Raw genomic sequence first — 24410 nt, forward strand, 5'->3', positions numbered from 1 at the left:
ACCTTTATACTAGAAAAAGCATTCCCTAAGTCTTATATGCTATTTGAATGCTGAAGCAGTTTTCCTTGGCCATGCACGCCTTTTAAACCATGTCATGATGAGACTTGAGTACTTTTCACCAGTGGGGAACCAAGAATGCACAGATCCCTACCCTGGCTGTGCATCAGAATCCCCTGGGTGGGGCCCAGGAATCTGGGGTCCCCTTGGTGCTGGTGTCCGTTCATATTTGAGAAACTCCACCCTAAGAAATCTTTCTAGTCTCTGAAAATTGTTCTTGGTTAGTCTATCCTTCCATCTTCAAATGTGTCTTAGAAACTCCAGAATCTGTCATCTGTTCCATATGCAGAATTATCTTAAAATACAGATAACGTATGGAAGGATGTATTCTTGAAGGTAGGGAAGAAGGGGTTTTCTTGATGAAAGGAGAGCATTGGAAACCTCCCCACTCACTGGCCTCGTGGTCTTCCTGCTATTGTTTCAGGCTATACGACACGTCCAGACCATGTATGAGGAGGCGTATAACGGTTACCTTAGAGACAGGGAGAAGGGGAACGGGACTCTCGTCACCTTCCACTCAACAGTGAGTAACCTTACTTCTTCCTTAACATCGCATCTTCTGAAGATTATGCGTGAGCCAGGTTCTCTCTAGTTATCTGGACTAAAAAATAGGAATAAATTCAGCAAAGCCAAGCAGCAGCACTGTATTTCAACCATCGGAGCCATGGTTTGCATTAGGTGTAGAAGCCAGAAGAGAAAGAGGCCTCACACAGAGTTTGCAAGAGGAAGTCAGGATATGTGCCCCAAAGAGACAAAAGAGCACACACAAGAACACTGAGAAAGCTGCCCAAATAAATATCAGGCTTCTCAAATGGCGGCACTGTGGTGGAACAGAAACAACCATGACCTTTCAGCCAGAAAAGCTCCTTTCTAGCTGCAGCTCTGCCGCTGAACAGCTTTGTGACCCTGAGCAAGTTCCTTGCCTCCCTGATACTCAGCTCCCTCATTTGTAAAATGAAGGGGCGCATGAGACGGACACCCCCTTTCTCCTGGCACGTCCTGTGCGAATGTGCTGTCAGTGCAGTGCTCAGAGCTACCCACAGTTACTCAAGGAAGGCTAGGAGGAGAGGGACCGGGCAAGATCGTCCTGTTTCTACGCCATCGTGATGTGCAGAAGTAGCTGCAGACTCCTGGGCCAGTGTTTTCAGGTAGCCAGTTCTTGTCTGTCACAGGAGTGTCCTGGAAGGTGCCCCGAGGACATTGAGCAGCACACAGGTTGCTTTGTCTTTGAAGGGCTAGCCCCAGGGCAGGACACCTGGGTGCTGGCCAGCCTTCAAGCCCTGGTCTTTTAGCCCCTGGGGTTTGCTGTGGCCACTTCTCTCCGTCCCAGACTGTCCCCAGTTAATGAGCCCTTCCTGAAGCTCAGAAAACTTTAGCTAGTGGGCCCGTTAAATTACTCTCAGGCTGCAAGAGTCTAAAGGGCCAACTCCTGTCTAAAAAACAGCAATTTATACAGACACTGTCAATTAGCATCTTGCATTGTTTGGGTTGCCTTGAGTCACTTCCTATCATAAAACAGACAACTGTAGAGAAGTCATTATCTTGTTTTGCTGGCATGATTATGTGACTCTTCACTCTCTTTCCAGAATGGTGGTTTGAGTTGCAGTGACGGGGCCTCGTAGCTGCTTGGTGTGTCTGCACCCCCAGTCCTTAGCAGTGGTGCTCAGACTTGTAGCTGCTGCTTCTCCCTCCTGTGTCCTAAAAGCTTTTTTCTGACTCTCTAGTTTCAGTGCTGTGGAAAAGAAAGCTCTGAACAAGTCCAGCCCACATGCCCAAAGGAGCTTCTAGGGCACAAGGTAGGTTTCTCTACCAGGGTTCCTCTCCTGCCTCTAGTAGAAGATGGTTCTTGCCCTCGGGGTGGTATGATTCTAGGAGGCCTTCTCGCAGTGGCTTCTGTGCCTCAGCTTTATTCTTTGGAAAATAAGCAAAGCGATGCTGAGTCCCAGTCTCCTGCTACCCTGGGGGATGATGCTGTGCTGGGTAGTGATGCAAATGCTATGGCACTAATTAAACTCACCAGGACCAGAGGTGTGCAAAACAACCCCCCAGACTGTTGCCCCACATCTGTCCATGGGAGTCACGGCACTGATAAATGCTTCATTTATTAAGTGCAGTGTGTCGGGCACTATGCCAGCTTCTGAAAACTCTAAGGACAAATACACACGATCCCTGCTTCAGTGGCCTCACACACCAGTCAGGGGAGACGGTTCTGTACCTGGTCTGTCTAGGAACACTGGAGACACCGTGGAGTTAGGAAAGCTTCACGGAGGATGGAATCCTTGAGCTGAGTTTTGACAAAGGAAGGTCATTCCAGGCCCAGAAAGCAGCTGGAACAGAGGCATGGCCGTATGAAACTCCAGGACTGCAGGAGAACAGGGCGTCAGAGGGATGGTGAGAGACGTTTTTGGAGAGGCAGGCAAAGGCATGATTTCACACCTGGAAGCTTGGAGAAGCCCTTGCTTTTAGCAGAGGCTTAACAGAATGAGTCTTGCATTGTAGAAAGAGTACTCAGGCGGCTGGTTGTGACAGGTGGACTAGAAGGCTGAGACTAATGGTGGGAGGCCGCTTAGGTGACACTTGTGGCCACCCTGGTAAGAAAGGATGAGGGGCTACAGCAAGTCATAAACGGTGAGGAGTGGGAGGAAGTGATGATTCAGAGGTGATTGCGGGTGGAAGCAGCGGGCCCAGGCGACTTACTGGGTGTGGAGTGGGGAGTGAAAGAGAGGACGCTAAGACTTCACGCTTCTGCTTAAGCAGAGTGGGTGGGTAGGGGCTGCACTCACCAAGAGAGGTCAGTATAGGGAAAGGAGCAGATCTGGGGGCAGATGAAAGCTTCAGTTCGGGTCAGCTCTGCACTTTTGGAGCCTGTGGGACTGACAGGAAATCTGAGTTGAGGACACAGGTGTAGGAATCCCAGCATACTAGTTGTAGCTGAAGCTATCGGAGTGGATGGAAGACCCAGAGCAAATGTGTAGAATAAGGAAAGAGGTGGGCTGGACACACTGTCATGTAAGGGGTAAACTGGGGACAAGAAGCCAGAGCGAAACTGTGAAGGAGGAGGCAAGTCAGGGAGAGTCTGAAGACAGCCGCACCTGGGAGGCAAGGGAGGGGATGGTTTGTCCATAAAGTCAATGCTGGGAAGAGAACAAGGAAATGAAGGCTGGAAGTAATTTGTTGGATTTGGTGCTTAGAAGATCTTTAGTGACGTTTCCACGCAGTTTGAGTGAAGCAGTTGGGGAAAGCATAAGTACGATGTGGGAAAGGAGGGGGGGCGTGTGAGAATGTGGGGGCAGTGACAGTGAGACTTCTAGGCATTCATCTGTGAAGGAATGGATGAAATTTTACTTCCAGCCCCGGTCATGAATCACCCAGTGAATGCTTATTGAGTCCTTCTGAGTTGGATGAAATGACTAAGACACAGCCAGTGCCCTCAAAGTACTCACCATCTGGCTAGGGAGACATGCAAGAGAGCCATTACACCACATGGTAGCACATGAGTAGAGGCTGCACTAGAGGGAGCGTGGCAGACTCAGCCAGAGGCATAGGATTTGAGGGCTCATGGGAGGCTCCCCTGACGTAATTCTTAGGATGAATTTTGAAGGATTCACAGGAGTTCAGTGAGCAAATGAGAGAGGAATGAGTATTCCAGGTAGAGGGGAAAGGGCAAAGGTGTGGAGGCAAGAAAATGTGGTTGTATCCAGGGAAGTGCCAGCAGCGGGGAGCAGCTGAAAGCCCCCACAAGTCAGAGATGAGTCCTTTGAAGAGGAGGGACCTGTTCGTGAAGGGTCTTGAATACACTTGCAAAGCCAAAAGTCTAGGCTTCGCACTCTATGCTTAGGAAACCATTGAAGGTGGAGTCTGAGGTGGGATCTGCGTTTCACTGAGCCCGCTGCAGTGCAGTGGGGAGGATTCACGGTAGACGAGTAACCTGGAGCCAAGGAGACCAGTTGGGAAGGCTACTGTTCTCATTGTCAGCCAGGAGATGTTAACTGGTGACAAGGTGGGCCAGGTGGCAGGAATACAGAGGAGAAGCCCACTCAGAAAGCATAATCTTCAGGACCCGGTGACCAGTTAGATCTGAGAGAAGAGGTAGGGTCTACTGGGTTTCTGGCTTCACTATCTGGATAGATGATGGTATCATTTATCAAGCTGAGGAATAGAGAAGAAGAAGCAAATTTTGGAGAAAAGAAAGTGAGTTAAATGTTTAACATGGTGATTTTGAGGAGCCAGTGAAACTTCCAAGGGGGACGTCTAGCAGGCAGTTAGAAAATCTGGTTTGTGGCTCAGGAAAGAGGTTTGGGCATCGGTACTTTATGGGAATCTTACAGCTGTAGATATGATTTGATCCATTAGGTTTGGAAGAAAAGAAGGTCTAGGACAGAACTCTGGGTAACAAAAACATTTAAGGATGGGCGGAGGAAGAGTTGCTAAATAAAAAAACTAGGAGAAGTAGCCAGACACACATGCAGGGAACCATGGGGGAGGAGGGAATGGCCACCAGGGCCACGTGCTGCCAGTGAGGTCAGTTCGACATTTATCCACTGCCTACCCTACACCAGGCACTGCAGATACAAAGATGCGTCGCAAGAAGGCCCTACTCTCAAGGAACTTGCAGTCTGATGGGAGAGGTGAACCCAGAAATGGATAAAGCGCAGCAGTGGAGGTTTGCACAGTGTGCCAGGTGCTATGAAAGCGCAGAGGGGCGCTGAGGTGAGGCCAGAGGCTGGAGAGATCGGGAAGGCTGACTGGAGTAGTGATGAATCAGCTAAATCTTCAAGCATGAGAAGTAACCCCGCCAGCAGTGGGAGGGAGAGGTAGAGGAGTCTTGCCTGCAGAGGGAACAGCGTAAGCAATGGCTCAGAAGCAGAAAACGTGATGGTTTGTTTCTTGGAAGAAGGTCCACAAAAATAAGTACTGAAAAGCTAACAGGACTGAGCTTTTAAAAAAGTGCCCGCTGACTTGGCACCAGGGACAGAGTGAGGACAGAGCGCGTGCTGCGTGAAACGAGACGTCAGGAGGGAAGGTGCCCTTTCAAGGAGTTAGGCTTTAGGAGAAGGAGTGGAAAAGAGAGTTCAGAAAAGACAAAATCCAAATTATTAAACACATAAAAAGTGTAGGCAATTAATGGTAGTGTTAGAAAATAATAGCAAGTTAAAATCAAGAGATGCCATTGTTTCACCTATGAAACTGGCCAAGGTTTTTTTTCTTAATAATAATATGCAGTGTTGGCAAAAATGATGTGAAATGAGCATTTTCAGAGAAATTGGTACAAAATTTTTATAGGTGAGTATAACTACGCAAGAGTAGTGGGTTAAGTATGTTCATGCCCTTTGATCCAGAAAGTCCACTTCTCAAATTTATTTTATTTATTTATTTTTTTTTTTGAGGAAGATTAGCTCTGAGCTAACTGCCGCCAATCCTCCTCTTTTTGCTGAGGAAGACTAGCCCTGAGCTAACATCCGTGCCCATCTTCCTCTACTTTATATGTGGGATGCCTGTCACAGCATGGCTTGTCAAGTGGTGCCATGTCTGCACCCGGGATCCAAACCGGCGAACCCCGGGCCGCCGAAGCAAAACGTGCACACTTAACCGCTGCACCACAGGGCTGGCCCTTCAAATTTATTTTAAAGAAAAGAAATCAGAGATGTGGACAGAGATATTTGTGCAATGGTATTCATTACAGTGTTATTCGTAAGAACAAAATACTGGATAGGCCATTAATATGTAACAATAGAGGATTATCTAAATAAATTATGTCCTATCTTATGATGAAATGTTTTACAGCCATTGAGTCACAATTTCAAAGAATTTTTATTGAAAGGGGATATTTTTGAAGTTGTAATGTTAAGTTAAAAGAGCACACAGTTGTATATAAATAATGAACTGAGTGTGTGAGTGTGTTTGTGTTTAAGAATGCACCAACGATGTTAGTAATTATCTTTACTGGTAGGCATACAAATCTTTCTTATTTTCTTCTTTTTAACATCAGTTTTTCAAATTTCAACAATAAGCACATATTCCTTTTACAACTAAGTAAACCAACACATGTTTTGTTAGTTTGTTTTTCACGAAAAGAATTTGGCTGTGAAAAAAAGGACGGGATGTGGGCAGAGCTAGAGGAGGACAGAATTTGAGGGGAAATTTTTTGTTCTAGACTGAAGATCGTGAGCATGGTGTTATACAATGAGTGGAAATGTCAATAGAGGAGGAGAGGCTGAATGTGTAGGAAGGAAAGAAGGTAACTGACAGCACAGCCTCCTGAGGAGATGCGAAGGAGTGAGACTCAGAGCCAGTGAAGGGGTTAACGTTCAACAGAGAAGGGCACTTCTTTGGCTTTGATGAGAGAGAAAGAAGTAAGGGGCGGTGCCGCCTTGTTCGCTGTGCCTGCCCACACCATACAGCAGTGCCTGGCACGGAATGAATGGAGCATGTAAGTTTATAGGTGAAGGAGAGGAAAGTTAGAAGAATTTCTATAAGTCGACTTTCATTTTCTCCAGTGAGTAAGGGAGCCACTATCTAGAGCAGGGGATCTCAAACTTTTACCAGAATGTACTGTAATTATGTCTTGTGGGTCTGTGTCCTTTTCTAAACCAGGAGCCCCTGAGGGCACAGGAAACCACGTCTATTATCTCCATATCCACTATGCCATTCCAGTGGCTGATGCCAGGCAGATACTCAAGAAATGTTTGTTGAAAGCATGGAGTACAATAGGAGACAGGAGACTAGGGTTTCATATAGCTTCTGCAGGCATCAGAGGGAGCTGACCAGTGGTAAGCCAGACAGCCTAGGGACAAAACTGGGTTGAGAGCATACCTCTGTCTTAAGAGGACTCCAAATAGAAGCTAGAGAAACTAAAGCAAGTGATCTCTTCTGCTCCCTGCCCAATTTTCCCCCCTGTATGAAGGTTCTTTGAATCTGCCTTGCACAGGTCTCTCTGAGGCACAGATGGAAGGATAGGGATCCCCTCAGCCGAGCCACAAAGAAACTTGGCTTTTCTTTGTTTCATTTGAAGCCGTACAGGCTTTTTAGAGTTTTACTGCTTAAGCCCTAGCTTGCATAGTAAATTGGATCAAATATGTGGAAAGTCTTTTAAACTATAAATGACAATACAAAAGCAAGGGGCTGTTATTTGGGGGATATTTTACTTATTTTTATTTGCTGAAAGTAAGAGGAGGCCCTCAATTTTTAAATGCATCAGGTCCCAGAATAGCTTTCTCCAGCCAGGTTTCAGGGCTCTGAAGCAGCCATTGGCCTAAATAAGAAAATTCCACCGAAAGGAAAGGCTTGTATTTTTTCCCAAAACTGCATTTTTGCTTTAAAGTTGTCAAAGTGATACTATCTAAGGGAATGGTTTAGATGTGAGCAGAAGCTGACATGGATTAACTCTCACAAGATGATCTGTAGAGAAGGGTCGGGGCAGTGATTCATACATACTATCAGTTGTTATTCCTGACTTTTTTTTCCCCCAAAACAGAATTGCATTAATGAAATTGAGACCACAATCAGTGTTAAGCTCCAGCTCATCGGAATTGTCGGTATTGGAATTGCAGGTTTCACGGTGAGAAATTTACCTTTTTTACCAGAATTTACCTTTTTTGCCCTCTAAGAAGCCTTGAATGTCTGCATCTTATTTCTCTTCAAGTGTGATATGGCAGTGTCTTAGGAGAAATTTCTCATGAAAGAGTAAGACATTTGTTGACGGGACATCTTCTAAGAACAAAGCTAATTAGATACATCAGTACTTAGTTCTCTAAAATATGATACAAGCTTCAACTTTAACCTAATTATGACCTTCAGTTTATCATTGCAATAACTTCCCATTTTGAGGCCACCAAGTTTAAACTGGACAAGTGATTGTCAATTCTAGGTCTCTTCCTACTGTTAGAGACTTGAAGTGACATATCAGGCGAATCTCTCTCACCTGTGATTTGCATAGGCAGCATAGGGTAGTGATTATAGTGCAAGCTCTGGCCTCGCACTGTCTGGATTCAAGTCCTAGCTCCACTGCTTACAAGCCCTGGGATCATGCGAAAGTGTCTTAATTTCTCTATGCCTCAATTCCCTCATCTATAAAATGAGGATTTTAATGTACCAACCTCATAAGATTGTTGTGAAGATTAAATGGAGTAATACATATAAAATATTATTAGGAATTAATTCTTATAAAGTGTCTGGAACATAGCACTCAATAAGTGCTAGCGGTCTATGTAGTCTGTGTTCCCAAACCCAGAATCCAGGCAAACGGAATAGCGTGTGTGAAAGTGTGAAGCGTAGTGCATCCAGGCACCTGCAGGTGGCTCGGTACTCCTCAAGTACAAAAGAAGAGGGGGCAAGAATTGATAGGGGCAGAGGGTACGGTAGGAGTAGCAAGAGATGACGCTGGATCAGGGGTGAGGGTCCACGTATTTGAGGTCTTTGTGTGTCTTTTTGAGAGTCTGGGCTTCATTCTTAAGATAGGGGGAGACATTGAGGGTTAGAAGGACCTGTGGTGCAGTGTGGAGATAAAGGTGGAAGGAAGCAAGATTGGAGTCAGATAGGCCAGTAAAAAGGTGATTTCCATTGTCCAGGAGTTAAGTGATAATAGCTAATGCTAATATAGTACCTACCCTCTAGCCCTCTATATAGATTAATTCATGGCCTAAGGTAAGGCAGGCACAATGGGAATTGAGAGGAAATCAGTGAATTGTCAGCTCCCAGGGGACACACAAGCATCTTTCCTCTTTTCTGTATGTAGAGCACAGAGAGGTGGGGCAGCGGGTGAAAATACTATGCTGAGGATCTTTCAAGCCAGAGACATCTCTGAGGCCCTCCCCACCTGCTCTGGGGCTATCCCAATTGCCATTCTGAGGCAGAAGATTTGAAAATTGCCTGCCTAACAGAGGTATCACTAGACCCTCTTAATTCTATGATCTCAATGGATGAGCGTCCTAGAAGTGGTCACCCCTGCCTGACTCATGACAGTGGCAGAATGAGGCTGAAAAACTTTCTTTCTAATGGGATCCCTTGAGAGTACAACCAGGATGAAGTAGGGGTTGCATCCAACCTTACAACCACGGTCAAGGGGGATGCCCTCTGTTGGCCATCTTGAATCAGCACCTCGAGAGTTTCTTCTTTAAGTCTTTTCTTCTTAAGGTAAGAGTTGCACAGTGTAATCAGTTAACCAAATGTCCATTAGGTGTCTCCCCTGCCACACACGGACACCTAGTTCTGTCATCTAGAAGCTTGGAGTCCTGCTCGTGCCTATTTCCCTTGCTTAAGTCTGCCCCTTCCCTCCGAAATAACCGATCATTCCTACTTTTCTTAGTTTAGCATTTACAGATCCTAGTCTGATGTAGGATGGGAGTGAGGAGAGAACCAGGGTTATGATACTGATTTCTGTAAACAGACATTGACAATAGTTTGTAAACATTGCACCCACAGATAGCATTCCACAGGCTCTGCAGAATTGTAGGGGAAATGATTGAGGACAAGAAGGATCTTTTGGCATCCTTCTACTCAAACCATATAAGTGGCTATTGATTTTGCCAAGTATTTGGCTTCTCAAAGAAGTATCCAAGAGGCAGAAGATGTCAGAAATACCATAGCTCAAACGCCTCAGTTTATGCTTTGGTAAAACTATTGAGTTAAATAGTAAGCATCATTTGCACTTAAAAATGGACTGGGATTGAAGAAATGTTCCACTTTTTAATATGTAGTCACTGATGCAAAAATTCAAAGCTTTTCCAGCAATAGAAAATTATTTAGACCACAAGCATATTTAAACAACTAGTGGTTATAAATGTATTTTTCAAAGTAAATATATAGAAGAGACCTAGAATTAACCTGAAATATAAAATTCCAAAACCAGTAATGTATTAGTCTTTTAAAAATTTTAAGAACTATTCTCTAACCTAGAAATAGAGCCCTTTTCTTAAAGCAGAGCTGCATTACTTTTTAACAAAAATAAAATAGGAATGCACTTTAAGCAGAGTTAATATGGAAGTCTTTAACCATGAGCCTATAATTAAGTAGCAGATATGCCATTTATAACCAGTAATTATTGGTTATAATTATTCATTAACTTGAGACAAATGAGTTATTTGTCTAATGTGAGTTAGATAAATACCCAAGCAGTTTGCTGACCTTTTTATCAGTTGTTAGCATTTGAACATCATTAACAGGTGGCTCCTTGTGTTTCAGATCCTGGGCATGATCTTCAGCATGGTCCTTTGCTGTGCGATACGAAACTCACGAGATGTGATATGAAGCTACTTCTCCATGAAAATTACAATCTAGAGTTTTCATTACAAATGTCACAGGAGCTGCCTCCTGGCTCATTTTTAATATTCAGAGGACGTAGGATCTAAAATAATTTGCTGTCGGTTGTACATTTGCACATGTGTGTATGTCTGGCTCATTACTGGTTTACCCCTTGAGTGAATGCCCGTGTATGTTGACTAGGAGCCTAATCAAGTGTGATCTGCGTGTTCCTGGTATATGCATTATATATAATGAAGTCTGCTTGCTGGGAATTCCTGATTCTTGTAATGTGAGAGAACAACCTATTGAACTCTGAGAAAAACATCAAAAAGCTTTGATAAACTTTAAAAACTTGGCTATTCAGAAAAAGTGATAACAGGTCGTTTTCTCAGACTCTAGCCATGGCAATTTAGATACAGAGAATTTGGGGATTTCTAGTTAACAGAAGCAATAAGCTACAGGAAGTGAGAGATCGTGGTGCGGTGTTAAAATTGACTGTGTCTGAGTTGGGTGAAAGGGTTTCCTGGGATTTTTTTATATACATACTCTCCCCAGAATACAATAAATGACAGTTTTAGAACTAAACACATCTCTAAAACTAAATATAGCATGGAAAATCTAATTTGAATGTCATACTTTCCTACTATTTAAAAACAAGAAACCTCCCTCTGGAAACAGTGGCCACACAGACAATCATGTGCCCTATAAAAGCGAGTGTTTTTAGGATTTAAAAAAGTATTTTAACAGTTTTTAAAGAAATATTTTTGTTCTTATATAAAGACATTTAAATATTGCTTTATTACTTTCCTTTTCTGACTTTCCTCTGAACTACTGCAACCTCCACGTCCACAAAAGGGCTTTTATCTCAGACTTGGCTGTGTTTCTCCAAATGTAAGGATAAAAAGACTAAAGCAAGAGCTCTGGCAGTTGCAAATTGTGGGAAAGAGAATTTTCACTGGCACTGTATCTTTGAAATACCTCATAACTTGAGTTTACGTATTTTCCTAATTTTTTGTATTTTTCTTATTTATTGACCTAGAGAATTCTTCTTCATAGATTAAGAACTACAGTTTTCACCACTTAAAATAAATAAAACAAAATTCTTCATAATTCAAATATTCTATCATGAGCATCCTTGGCCAAACCAAAATAAACGAATAAAACAACCTTCTCCTTCTTGCGTGCACACAACAGAGATAAGCTACAGAAACAAAAATACGTAGACACACACAACAGAAGTATGTTCTTCCTGTGAAGTCCCCTATAAAAATAAAGTTTTCATGTTCTTTTATGGTCTTGATGCTTCATTGTAGGTATGTAAACTCAAATTTAGGATCTAAATTGACATATTTGTCAATTTTTAACATTTGGTACTTTTAGTAAATCATGGCGGATTTTTTTATTACATCTTAAAAAGCCAAAAAAAATGTGAAAGTACAAAGGACTTTGGAGACCCCCAAGTGAGTTTGTACACATATGAGAATAAAAGTCTTTGGGTATGCACTAAAGGGAATTGTGTGCTCCCAAGAAACTTTTACAAAACATTTTGCTGAAAAGACTTAACCATGTGAAATAGCCTCCCTCCCATAGAGAACCACATTTTTCCTTCTGCCATGCTTGCTACTGCTACTAACTTTGGAGGAAGCTTTTCCAGACAAAAAGTCAGATTGGAAGCAATCTAAACATTTAATTGTGCATGGCTACTTTCCTGTGTTCTGTAGCTAGTGAAAAGGTTATTCCAAGACAATCACTTCATGAAATAGATGCATGTACCTGGTAATTGAAAAATATAACTGCAACAAACAAACTGTCCATCTCTCTTGGCGGCTTTAGTGTATCTGTCTGCCTGAAGACAGGAAACAGGCCCAAGTGCATACTCAGGTTTCTTCCAGCTCGGAATCATCTCTAATTCAACAAGAGTGAGTTTCATTTTATACCTGAATTAACAACTTTAAAGAAGACTATGATAGTTAGAAGTGGAAAAATAGAGATCTGTTCCATATATGATTAAAGTACCCCTTTGGGGAGTAATTTTTCCAAGATATGTGCAATGAGTAAAATTGGAGAATTTCACCCCAGCGTGAGAGTAGATTTATATATATCTTGAATCTATATGTATATTAAATCCATATATATCTTGAATCTATATACATATGTAACTTGAATATATGTATACATATAGGTATGTGTGTGTATATATATAGGTATGTGTGTGTATATATATATATATATACACACACATACCTATATATAAATTTTTGGTTATTTCTGTTTACCTGAACTAATCTGAGATCTGACCAAAACATTTTCTTAAGCATCTGGTGCCAAGGCGCTGAATTAAAACTTCTTGATGAAATATTTTATTTCAAATTAAATTTTCTATGTACTGGAATTGTTTGTTTGATTTATCTTAAAATCCTATTATATCTTTATACACACCTTCTCTCAACTTATCTATGTCCGACCACCAGTCAACCCAAACAATATGGTGAAAAAAAGGCAAGAGCAATAACCCTCTGATAATGTTACTATTGAGAACTGGACTTAAAAGCAACACCTTAAGGACTTTCATTATATAGAGTTATATTTCAGTTAATTTTGTTTCACCCAAATTATACCTCTCTTCCCCAGAATAGCTCATTTGTTATCCATGGTACAATTTGTAAAATTGCACACTGACACAGGGTCCAGCGTAGTCCCCCATGCAGTCATCAACAATGGTTGCTCTCCTTTCCCCTGTGAGCAGCACTAATAGTTTTGGCTTGGTGAGAATGAGGCTCGTGGGAAGATAGTAGTGAAGGAGATAGCATATTTTCCACTCTGAAGTAAGTTTATCAAATATTAAAAGGAAGAGGCACCCTCCATGTCATGGGTAAAATGTGGTTTCCATGGCCCCGAGGGCAGCCATTGGGAATTCAGAAGGTACACCTCAACTTTCCTGATTCACTGTTCCCTTGCCCTCCCCATTGACCACCATCCCCTCAATTTCAGCAACCACTTTCCTCACCCCTAGGAGGGAGCACTCATGGGCCCTTGAAGCTAGCCAATTAACTACATTGTCTTAGTTTGGGCTCATCAAAATCAAATTTGTGTTAAGGTGTATTTTAAGAAGGACAAAAAGTTCCTACTTGTTTTCAATATAACTCTATTTTTTCCTATAAAATGTACCTGTAAGGTATTGTATATAGGTATCCTTTGAAAGATAAAAAGACTACACCGATGGAAAATGTTGTTATTAATCATTTTGGTGGTATCCTCATTATAACAACGAAGGCTAAATAGATTTTTGGAACCCACTGTTTGGATGACTATTTCCTGGGGGCATGGAAAACATGAAGAATAGAAGTGCTATGTCTGGAATGTTGCAAAGCAAAATCTACACCGATTTCTTAAAAGTTTTTAGCGAATGTGCCAGAAACCTCTGCAAAGTTTTAGTATTTGTGTTTTTTCTGTATAATTTATAATGGTTTTCCTTAAATAGAAGAAATTTAAATTAAAAGAAATAACCAACCAAGTGCTTAGCACGCCTAGCAACTAATGAATAATACCCATGGTTATAATTATGTTTATAAAGAGTTTTTTTTTAATTATAAATCAAACACGCATAATCATACATAACTGAAATACTTCTGCATGATACCAAACACCTGTTGGAACACATTCACTTGTTGAATTAATGAATAGCTTTTGATATATTTCCCAATTCTTTTTTAATTCAAAGACTTGATATCAATAGCCATAGCCAGAGTCCCTATATTTTCCTCTGGGTCTGCTCTGCCTTCTAAGATGTAACCCATTCTAACATTAGAACTGTTTTTTACTTAGTTTTGGAGCTACTATTTTGTCCATTTGAAAAAACTATAAGAATAATGATATGCTAAGATGAACAAGTCTCTGCCCTCAACGAGCTTAGAGTAGAGAAAAGCAGGCAGGTGTAATTACCATGAGATGAGTGTTGTGATAGTCATTAACCTGGAGCGGACCCACTCAACCTTGGGGAGGATGGTCAGGGGAGAGAGGTTTCCTGAATTTTGTATCTAAACTGAATCCTGGAGAACCTGTACAAATTAGCTAGGTAAAAAGTAATAGGGGTAGAGAAGAAAAGAGGATTACCAGGGAACAATATGCAAGAAGACCCTGAAACAGAGGAAGCGTGGAAACATTCAAAGAAAGCATGTCAAGAACTGAGGAGATAGAAGGCCTTGTTACACTGTACTGAGTAGTCTTATCTTTGTGCAGAGGTCACTGGGAAAATTATAAACAGTGAGTTACAAAATCAAATTTGAACATTTTAAAGATCACTTAGCTTCAGTCTGAACAATGATTGGAGGACAAAGGCCAGGGTCATGAGGATTTCTAAATAATGTACTGGAAATCCTACCAAGAAGTAGACAGATGTAAGAGAAATTGAGGGAAAGAGGAACCCAGAATCATTCTCAGGTTTCTTGGCAGCTGGAAGATAGGGGCGCACAGGAGGAAAAGCAGATTGTAGTGACGAGGCAAGTTAGAGATGACTACAAAACATTCAAGAGGAAATATAAACAGGCACTGGCTACATGGCCCTACAGCTCAGGAAAGAAATCTGGACTAGAACTACAGCTCCTCAATCTGCGACATAAACGTAGTAGTGCCCAGATTCGAACAGTATGAGCCACCTCACATGTTAAGACCTCAGTGAGAAATCAAAGTTCAAAAAATTAGAATCCTCTACTCTAGTAAGTTAAAAGCCCAAAACAATTCTTTACTCCCCATCCATTTCTTAATCTCAGACAGGAGGGCCTCTCTTGGCGGCTTGCATTCCTTCAACAGCTGCCATCTAAACTCTCTTTTACTGAAATGGGTGTAATTCGTTAGGACATCCAAGGTTGAATTAATACAAACCCAAGTTTCTCATATGATCTACATTTAACAGTGTCTAAAGGGTCAATAGGATACACAAGATTATCACAGCACTAGCCCTGCTTTCACAAGGTTTACAATCTTCACTCCCACAGCACCAAGCATTCCCAGAAGCAAGTACAGTCCTGAACTACATTACTGTTGCCTACGAAAGACCATAGCATAGATTTTGAGTCATCTTAGAGGAGAAGGATAAAAAGAAAAGGCATGAAAGGAGACCATATTGACTTCAGTCTCATTAGGACTGATTATAAATGCCGTGGATGTATTATGTTGTGAATCTAGATATGTGACCTCCATGGGGCCCTCTAGGGAAGCAGAGTGGTCAAGAAAGATCAGGACTAAAAAGTGTCCTGTATATTGGACCATTAGCAAGTCATTGTTAACCTTACTGAAAACAGTTTCAAGGGAAGATAGAAATGAAAGTCGAATCATAGTGGGTTGAGAAGAGAATGAGAAGTGAGGAAGTAAATAGTGTAGGGGGCTTGCTGTGGTCTGAATATTTGTGTGCCCCTAAAATTAATGCATTGAAATCCTAATGTCCAATGTGATGGCATTAGGAGGAAGGGCCTTTGGGACACGCCTAGGTCATGAGGGTGGAGCCCTCATAAATTGGACTAGCGTTTTTATAAAAGAGAGCCCACCACAGAGATCCCTTGTCCTTTTCACCAAGCAAGGACACAACAAGAAGTAGCTGGCCGTGAACCAGGAAAGGGGCTCTCACCAGAATACAACCATGCTGGCACCATGATCTTGAACTTCCCAGCGTTCAGAGCTGTGAGAAACAGATTTCTGTTGTTTATAAGCTACCCAGTCTGTGGTATTTCGCTATAGCAGCCTGAAGAGACTAAGATAGGGCTCTTTCACAAAGAACCTGGAATAAGAATTCAAGGAGAGAGGGGCAAATAAATAGAAGGTTGCACGGGGTCAAGAGAGGTTGTTTGCTTGTTGTTGCTTTTACATTTTTTTTTAAGATGAGGAGAGATTGAAGGATGCTTCATACTGAGGAGAAAGAGTCAATAAAGAGGAAGAAAGAGAAGACACAAGAGGGAACAGCAAGGTTCTGGAGGAATTGGGGAATGGGATCAGGAGCATCTTTTGAAACTAGTAGGAATTATGTTAAATCAGTCAGTACTTTTCAGTTCCAAGTGTCAGAAACCTAACTCTAACTAGTTTAAGCAGAAAAGGAAAGTTATGATTTCTTTAAGGGTTGATGCTGGCTTCAAATTAGGCTCAAATGGTATCAATAGGTCTTTCTCCCCTTCTCACTCCTCTTGCTCTCTTCTGGGTTGGCTTAATTCTCAGGTTGGCTGTTTCCAGGAGACGCCAAAGATGGCCAGCAGTGGCTCTAGGCTCACATTCTATCAGCTTAAGAACCTCAATAGGTCATGCACTCCTCATTGTCCAATAGTTACAATAAAAGCCCTGGGACTGATTCCTATTGGAAGAGATTGGGTCACATGCCCATCACTAAATCAGACAGGTTTGGTTGAGCCTAAGTAGGGCACTCACCTCCATCAGCCCCACTCAAACCATTTGAATTGAAAATAGGAGTGGAGAGAAGCCCCAATGGAAAGTCAAAGTGCAGCTACCCAAAGAAGGGACATGGATGCTAGGCAGGCAAAAATAGCAGGTGGAAGGAGGATAACAGAAGGAGAGAAAGTGAGACAGAGTCTTTTTAAAAGATAAGTAGGAATTATCCAGGAGAGATGAGAGGGTAGGGAAGAAGGGAACATTGAACAATAGAGTTAGAGTGGAAGTCACCTCGATAAAATAATTTTTATTGCTCTCAAACTTGCTGCTCAAAAAGGGGGAGGGAGGGGCAGTGTCCTACATAAAAGAGAAGTTTTATTACTTGAATGTCCTATTATCAGGAAGCATCATGCTGTTACCTGCCGATATACCCCCCCGTCCCAGCACAGTCACTTGCTCCCAGAGTCTGGCCATTAGACAAGCAGACACTGCTGCTGCACTGATCCCAAATCCATTTGGTTATGAAATAACTCTTTATATTATAGAATCACATGAAGAACCAGGAGGACTTTTTTTTTAAAGCACAGAGTCTCAAACTTCCTCTGCCAAAAACTGACTCCTTTAAACTTTAGGTCTAAAGACCACTTCAGAAGGTGTTCCTAAGTTTCTGTCTTTCTCTTACTACACAAGCAATGATTTTTCACTTTTCCACTTCTAAGCTCTCTATTCATTCTCCCTCTTTTAAACCCAAAGAACATCCATACCCTCCATAACAGCATTTCCATATACCCAAGTTTCTGGGTCTAGTTGAAGCAAATTGTTGGTCATTCCAATCCCTAAATTCCTTCTTTAGGATTCCTTGTCTTGGACAACTCCACTTTCAAGAACAGTTTAATACAATTTACATATGCGTCTATTCCCAATGGATTGCCTTCTGTGTGAGGAAACAAGTTGTCTCTGATGCACCCTCTCTAGGCTTCTGTGCTCCATGATGATACGGGCCCACCACACCCATGTCCAGTTCTACTCTCCTCTCGGCAGGTTGAGGACGCCCATTAAATAATATCTTCTGAGCTGGACTATTTAAAAGAGGACTCCCTAAATCTCTCAGTCTTCCTATAGTTCAAGTCCTTGGAAAATATTTTTCACGTTCCATGAAAGTCACATGTGATTAGTGCCAGTTAGGTTTGAACATTAGACTTTTTACTCATTAATCAAAGATCTATATTTGAGTAGTCTTCAGAGGGGATGTTATAATCCTGCAGCTTTAAGTGTCCATATTATCAAGTGATAATGAGAACCCAAAGCCTCAGATTAATATTTAGAGATCATGCTAATATCAACATGAGATATTAAGGTAAAAATAATATAGATGTAAATGTACAACTGTTCCTTCCCCATTGGCAGAGCATGGGCTTGATCCGAATTCATCTACAGCACCTCACCATCCCCCCAGGCACTATCAGCATGCAGACATTTACAAGATGCCCAGCTGAATGCAACCAGTGACTGTGGGGTACAGAAAAGCCAACTGGCCCTGCTTGTAGCAGAGCGGATGGAGAGAAATGGACAAATACAGAATTTTCACCCTGCTTGTAGCAGAGTGGATGGAGAGAAATGGACAAATACAGGATAAATTGTCCTTTTGAGGTCAAGTCTGCAAGGCACTAGGTCTGTCTCACGTTATGCATCTGTTGAAACCAAACTCTCATGAAAGAGTATCTAAGGAAGGAAAAGAAAAATAAACAGCTGCTTACCAAGCACATTTACTGGAAAACAGTATTTCAATATTGATGACGGTTTAGATTAGACTCTAAGGTGATGGTATTCTATTGAATCCCAAAGTGCTTTCTCCCATCCCTAAAATTTTTCATAATGATACTAATTTTTCATGACCTCAAAAGCCAAAACAGCACAAGATGCTTTTGGTATAAATGCTATGAAGTGTCTCCTATTACTTGAAAGACTACAAAGGATTTAGACTTCCACATGTAAAATGACCGGTGGCCTCTTTTCTCGGCTTTCAGGGTATAACTTTCATAAGTCAGTTGGCCCACCAGAGTAATTAAATTAAAGAGAATAGTTCTTAGAGTAAAATATACTGTTTACTGAGGTTTGATGAAGTTTTATCCTGTGCATTTGAATGATGAGGATAAAATACTATATTGCAGGCTTCACATATTCCTTTCTCTCCACCTCCACTCCAGTACTGCTTCTAGCCTTTGGAAGGAGGTGTTGCCAGTACCCTGATGGTATATGTTCTTTCAGCTTCTGATCACACTACCCTTTCCTTACAACTCTGTAACATTCACACATTCACTGTCTATGTCAGGACAAACCTCATGATCCTCTGTTAAGAGAGCTTGCTCAAGGCTGGCTTTCATTAGTATTTCATGCCCCTCTTCTCCATTTTATCTGCATTCTGCCCTTTCGTGTGGAAACCATCTTTCATATGAGCTCTTTCATTCATCTTTTCTTCTAAAGCCCCTAAGCTCTCTCTAACGTATGGCTATGGTTATGGATGAAACAATACTCAAAATGTACATAAGGTGTTGTGAAATAGGTTGATATTTTATTAGTTGTATTCCAGGTGAACACATTTAACCAAATTGCAAATTACATCACTATTGAAGTTAGATAGAAAATTCCACCACATAGGACTTCTGAGGTTTGGTGCAGTAGTTTGCCTTGATGGCTTCATGTATGCAGTCACTATAGTCAGTATTACATTTGCCACACTTACAGCTCACAGCTACAGGGTAGGAGAAATAAGGAGTAACATGGTCTGGGCATCCTGGTATTTCTACAGTCTTGTACATGAAGTCTCTATATGTACAAACATCCTGGGACAGAGCATATTTGGGAAGAAACAGCTTGCCATTGATATCCTGAAGAAAGAACAGAAAAAGGAGCACAATGTGATAGGACTTTAGGAAACGTATAGATAACAGAAACAGATCAAAATTAATTCACTTACACTCCTTTGTCACAAATAGGCCTGGGGAAGGATTCCTTAGTCCCGTTCCCCATTACCAGCTCAGCACATCCACACCGAATCCCATAGAGAAAAAAGTGACACCCTCCTCTCTTTTATCCTTGATCATGGGAACAAGATATGGTTTAAATACATTTTGGAAGTAAAACTGTCATAAAATTATCTGTTACCCATTGTGCTGAGTAGATCCATGTAATATTGTAACCTGTGCACTCTACCTCTAAGGTAGAGTTTCCCAAACTCTATGTTTGGGAAATGAGGTTGTGATTTATCTCATTTCCTTTCTTAATAGAAATGGACTAAGTCTAGGTTTAGCTAATTTACAGCTAAAAGAAGTGAGATGAACTACATACCCGTGTCATACAATATCCAGCACAGATGGTGGTGTTGATGGTGAGGCAATAAGCACACTCTTTCCTTTCGACATGCATCATGTACTCAGTTGGAATACAAAAAGACATTGTCTGCCCACATGCAAGGCCAAAAACCATGGACATCAGGAAGATAGCAGTCATGCTAAATCAAAGATAAAATTAAATTATCTATTACATGTATCCTCTAGGACAGTCAGAAGGGAAATTTGGAAAGAGATAAATCATATACACACACACACACATATATATTTATTGAATGCCTAGTTTGTCCTAGATCCTATATTAGGTGTTTTTATACAGTTAACACTCTCAATAACCTTCCTTTATACACTTAAATGTGGCTATTATCCACATACCCCCTGGTGTAGGAGCTCACTTCGTGAAGGTCCTGCTTGCAAGTGCCACTTAGCTCCTCTGGGCAGTGAAATGGTAAGCCTGAAGCACCACAACAGAAAAGTGACAGAGACATAGGTGTCAACTAAGGGTAAAATAATTCGTTCAATGGAAACAATCCAGTTACCTGCTCCTCTGATTATAAGAAGTGAGTTAACAGTTAGGCTTCAGTAGGGGCTCTCTCAGAACTGTAGTTTCTTGGAAACATTGGTTCAGTAGTTTAAAAGGCCAACAAACTGGTTATAATCAGAAAGGGCAAAGAAATGAGGAAAATGCATAATCAAACTTTAGTACCATCTCAATGCAAATAATCTTGCACATACTTCTACCCATTGCTTGTTAAGGAAGACAAGATGAAGCTAGAGAAAGTCCAGAAAAGATCGACTAAAATTACCACTTGTGCTAAGCAGCTAACCCGGAAATCTAGAAACCCCCTTTCTCAACCCTTAGGATATCCCTTTAAGGTTGAAAGAGGTAGAGTTGGACAAATAAAAAATTACTTTACTCAGAAGATGTATGGAACTCATTGTCTTAAAAAGATTATAGAAGCAAAAAATACAGGTTGACACAATGGGTGTAATACTATCAAGGATGACAGATCCATTGTGGGTTAGCCAGGAAATTGAAATAAGTTTTGGCTGCCTGGAAGACATCAGAGTGTCCACTGTGCCTCAGGCACAAGGAAAACATGTATCTCAATAGAGCCTGTCTGATGGAGAGTTTGTTCAATATCAATTGGACATTGTAATGAGCTGGATAATGTTATGACATCTTTATTTTAGTTCTGCTACTGAGAGAAGGTAATCAAGTTTCAGACTTTTGGATCTAAGTTGATCACTTCAAAGATTAAGATTTTTTCATCTTACAGATATTGTACAGTTAACTAGGTATACTTGGATTTTTTTCCTTCTCAATTATCATCGTCAGAAAAGGAAATATACATCTTAATGGACTAGTGTTATCTTTGAACACAAAATTGTTTGCTTGCCCTATTAAATAAATTATAATTCACTAAACATTTTTACTCAACCATCAAAAATGTATCAAGATTTTCTCAAATCTATCAATTATATCCCATTAACATCTTTAAACTACATACACTAAAACCTCCATCAACCGAAATTTCAGACTCAGCCTCAGTTAACCAGAACTTTGTCTTCAATCAACTTACAAGAAAAAGAAAACCACATCTAACATGATACCAGAGATTTATTTTAAATGTCAGTTTCAAGAGATTAGTAGTAATTCCAACCAGTCTCCTATTCCTAAAATAAGAATGACAGATAAATTAGGTAAACATATACTGAGCATTTGAACCAGGCACCAAGTGGTACAAAATGGATAAGCTGTGGTCCTTGGTCTCGAGGGCTGACAGTCTAATGGAGAAGATAGCATGAACACTAGTAATAAAAATGTATATTGTTCTCAGTGCTCTGAGTCCAAATTATGACTGTGAGACCCACAATTATCAAAGATTTCTTCTGCATAGACAAGGAAGTGAACTAACCCATTAAGAACGGTTTTCTAGTGAACTCTTTTAAATAAAATGTTGCGTATTCAAGCGTTCCTTAGATGTTTTTTGGTAATTCAATAAGGGAGGGAACATATAAGAATTCCTTGCTCATGGAGTCTGGTTTTCCCAAGTGCTTCACAAATGAGAGTTCCCTCTATGGTATAGAGTTGGTTTCATTATTTTCATTACAGATTTATAGGATCCTCTGCAGGATCTTAAAAATAGCAACTGAGTAAATGATATAAAATACTCACCTGTCATGATCACATGGTTCTTGCCTGTCTAGCCAGCCAGCTACTGAGTTTTTGCCATAGGAAATAATTTACTTCACATATTTTAACTTTTAGCTCTACGATTCTACATAAAATAGGTGTGTGGTGACCTAGTGGTGAGAATATTGGTCCTGGAGTTAAGGAACAGAATTCTATTTCAAGATCTCCCATAGATCTATGAGAAATTGTCTGAGATACTTAATCTGTCTGGGCCTGATTTCCCCACCTGCAAAACAGAAAGAGACAAGTACACCTGACCATTTTTTAAATTGTAGGATGAATAACTGTTTTGGAACTTTTACCCATTATTGTCATATTCATTATGGACATTCTATATGTTTTCAAAGTTCCTCTTATAAGTATAAAACTCTAACAAAAGCAAAAATTTAAAGTGCTGAATTATCAGCAACAGTAGTTCTATAACTTTGTGTATATAAAGTAAGGATTATTCTTTCTCCTTTATTGCAAACAGTAAAACGTCACCCACAGAATCTTTCCGGATGTCAATTTTCTCATCTATAAAAGGAAATCTTAGAACCAGAAGAGGATCAGGAAAGTCTTTTCAACACAGATACTCTGTGATTCTATGTGGTAAATTAGTGCCAGATCCCTGATCCAAGAGTTAGTGAGTTAGAATTCTACTTCCAGGTTTCATTGAAGTTGGGTAACTGAGCAATTTAATATCTTTGTGCGTTCATTTTGCCATATGCTCCTTCCTAAAATCATAAAAAGACTAAAATATACACATGAAGTACTTGGAATGCTACAGAAGAAAGAATACGTAACAATGTAACACCACATAAATCACTGCCGGTTAACACCTCCCTATATGATCTGCCCCAACTCCTCCTTTATTGTCACTTGGATTCTCATCTCTGCAACCTAACTGCCTCTTTTAAAATCATCATAAATGATTTGTTGAGCACCTGAACACAGAAGGCATGATTTCAGTCTCCAAATAATGAGAGACGCCTTTTTTAGTGGCATGACCATATATGTTTAGACTTCAAACATTTTTCCTTATTCTTTTTGCTCTCACTGCCTTCATTCTTATAAACACATTTCTCTCTTCTCTGCCAATTTCCTTTGCCAATCTTTTCTCTCCAAATCCCTTTCTATACTGTGAGAAGAATCAACTGCCTACCCTATGAACAATCCAGGAACTTCACGAAAGCAATATATTTTTCTAGAGAGCAAAATGTACTATGAGGCAGGTGTGTGCATTGGACACTATCCAATGAGGTTTAGCTGTTCAATAACTAAAATAATACAGAGTAAATTATCCCTGCAGGTACTCAAAACTGAACTTACTCTACGTTTTCCCAGAAGTATATTATCATCAAAGACAGTCATTTGTAGTTGACAGGATTTAATACACAGATTATTCAATTGATAAAAATATTTAAATATAAATGTAAATGGGAAGAGAAGGCCATGAATATCAATCAGCCTTTATTAGGAAATTGACCAGTTGTTCCTCTTCCTTTAAGTCAATGGAATTTTTTCTTATCCTTCCGTTTTGTAGTTCACTCACCTTCACTCACCATTGAACAATTTTGGAGCAATAATTAAAATTTTAAAAATCCATTGAAGTAAATTATCATTCAGCATTTGCCATTTTTTAATAAATGCTAAAGTGGTGAAAATAAAAAAAAATTAGAATAAGAACATTTCATTTCACAAAGCTTTCTCAGTGCAGACACCTACCTTACTTTGCATTGGTGAGCTGATGCTGTAATGACCCAGACTAAACGCTCTTGTTCATTTTATACCCTTCGGGATAATTCCTCTCTGATCTTCTTGTTTATATAATTGCGTTTGAATTACTGCTTTCTTATCTGAAAAACATCTACTGAAAATTCATACTGAACCTCAAATAAAACGTGTTTAGACAAACAATTTCACAACATCTTCCTCTGGAAACTCTGACATTATTTCAGCATGAATTTTCCTCTCTCCTATTTCAAAATAAAATTACCCTTTTAAATATATCCTTTGTCAATATTTATTAAACATAAATATTTAAACATAAATATTGACAAAGGCTATACATAGAAGGAGAAAAACAAAACAAAAAACCCTTAACATCATCTAAGTCAGTCTCGGGAATGAAAATTTATTTGGGGCTTTAGTGCCCCAAATTTTACCTAAATGCTCATTTAGAGATACATAAAATTATTGCTCATTTACAAAGC

The 24410-nt window shown here is 40.5% G+C and overlaps 2 protein-coding genes across 4 annotated transcripts in view; one reads left to right on the forward strand and one right to left on the reverse strand.

Moving 5' to 3' along the window:
• The window catches only part of TSPAN2 (tetraspanin 2), a 43803-nt gene extending 31115 nt beyond the window's left edge, over positions 1-12688 (forward strand). For both annotated transcript variants that reach the window (XM_023641373.2, XM_070267183.1), the window contains 4 exons: positions 482-580; positions 1782-1853; positions 7532-7615; positions 10237-12688. In XM_023641373.2, the coding sequence (XP_023497141.1) occupies positions 482-580; positions 1782-1853; positions 7532-7615; positions 10237-10302 (321 nt within the window). In that variant the 3' untranslated portion in view covers positions 10303-12688. The remainder of the gene's footprint in view (positions 1-481; positions 581-1781; positions 1854-7531; positions 7616-10236) is intronic.
• Positions 12689-19218: 6530 nt separating this feature from the next.
• Positions 19219-23975, reverse strand: TSHB (thyroid stimulating hormone subunit beta). Of its 2 annotated transcripts, XM_014739995.3 has the most exons (3): positions 23923-23975; positions 20017-20179; positions 19219-19556 (listed from the first exon to the last, which is right to left on the reverse strand). In XM_014739995.3, the coding sequence occupies exons 2-3, from the start codon at positions 20176-20178 to the stop codon at positions 19302-19304; spliced, it is 417 nt and encodes a 138-aa protein (XP_014595481.1). In that variant the 5' UTR covers position 20179; positions 23923-23975; the 3' UTR covers positions 19219-19301. The 2 variants fall into 2 exon arrangements, with proteins under 2 accessions (XP_014595481.1, NP_001075960.1); NM_001082491.1 differs by lacking the exon at positions 23923-23975 and having other exon boundaries at positions 19281-19556; positions 20017-20180.
• Between the last annotated feature and the right edge of the window lie 435 nt (positions 23976-24410).

Source organism: Equus caballus, chromosome 5 (genome assembly GCF_041296265.1).
Source record: "Equus caballus isolate H_3958 breed thoroughbred chromosome 5, TB-T2T, whole genome shotgun sequence".
Taxonomy (NCBI): Eukaryota; Metazoa; Chordata; class Mammalia; order Perissodactyla; family Equidae; genus Equus; species Equus caballus.

Bases quoted from the DNA above. Each gene is read 5' to 3' on its own strand.
- TSHB (XM_014739995.3), bottom strand. From the start codon at position 20,178: ATGACTGCTATCTTCCTGATGTCCATGGTTTTTGGCCTTGCATGTGGG. The intron at 19,557-20,016 runs GTATGTAGTTCA...TTCTTTCTTCAG, and splicing joins CTGGATATTGTATGACACGG to GATATCAATGGCAAGCTGTT.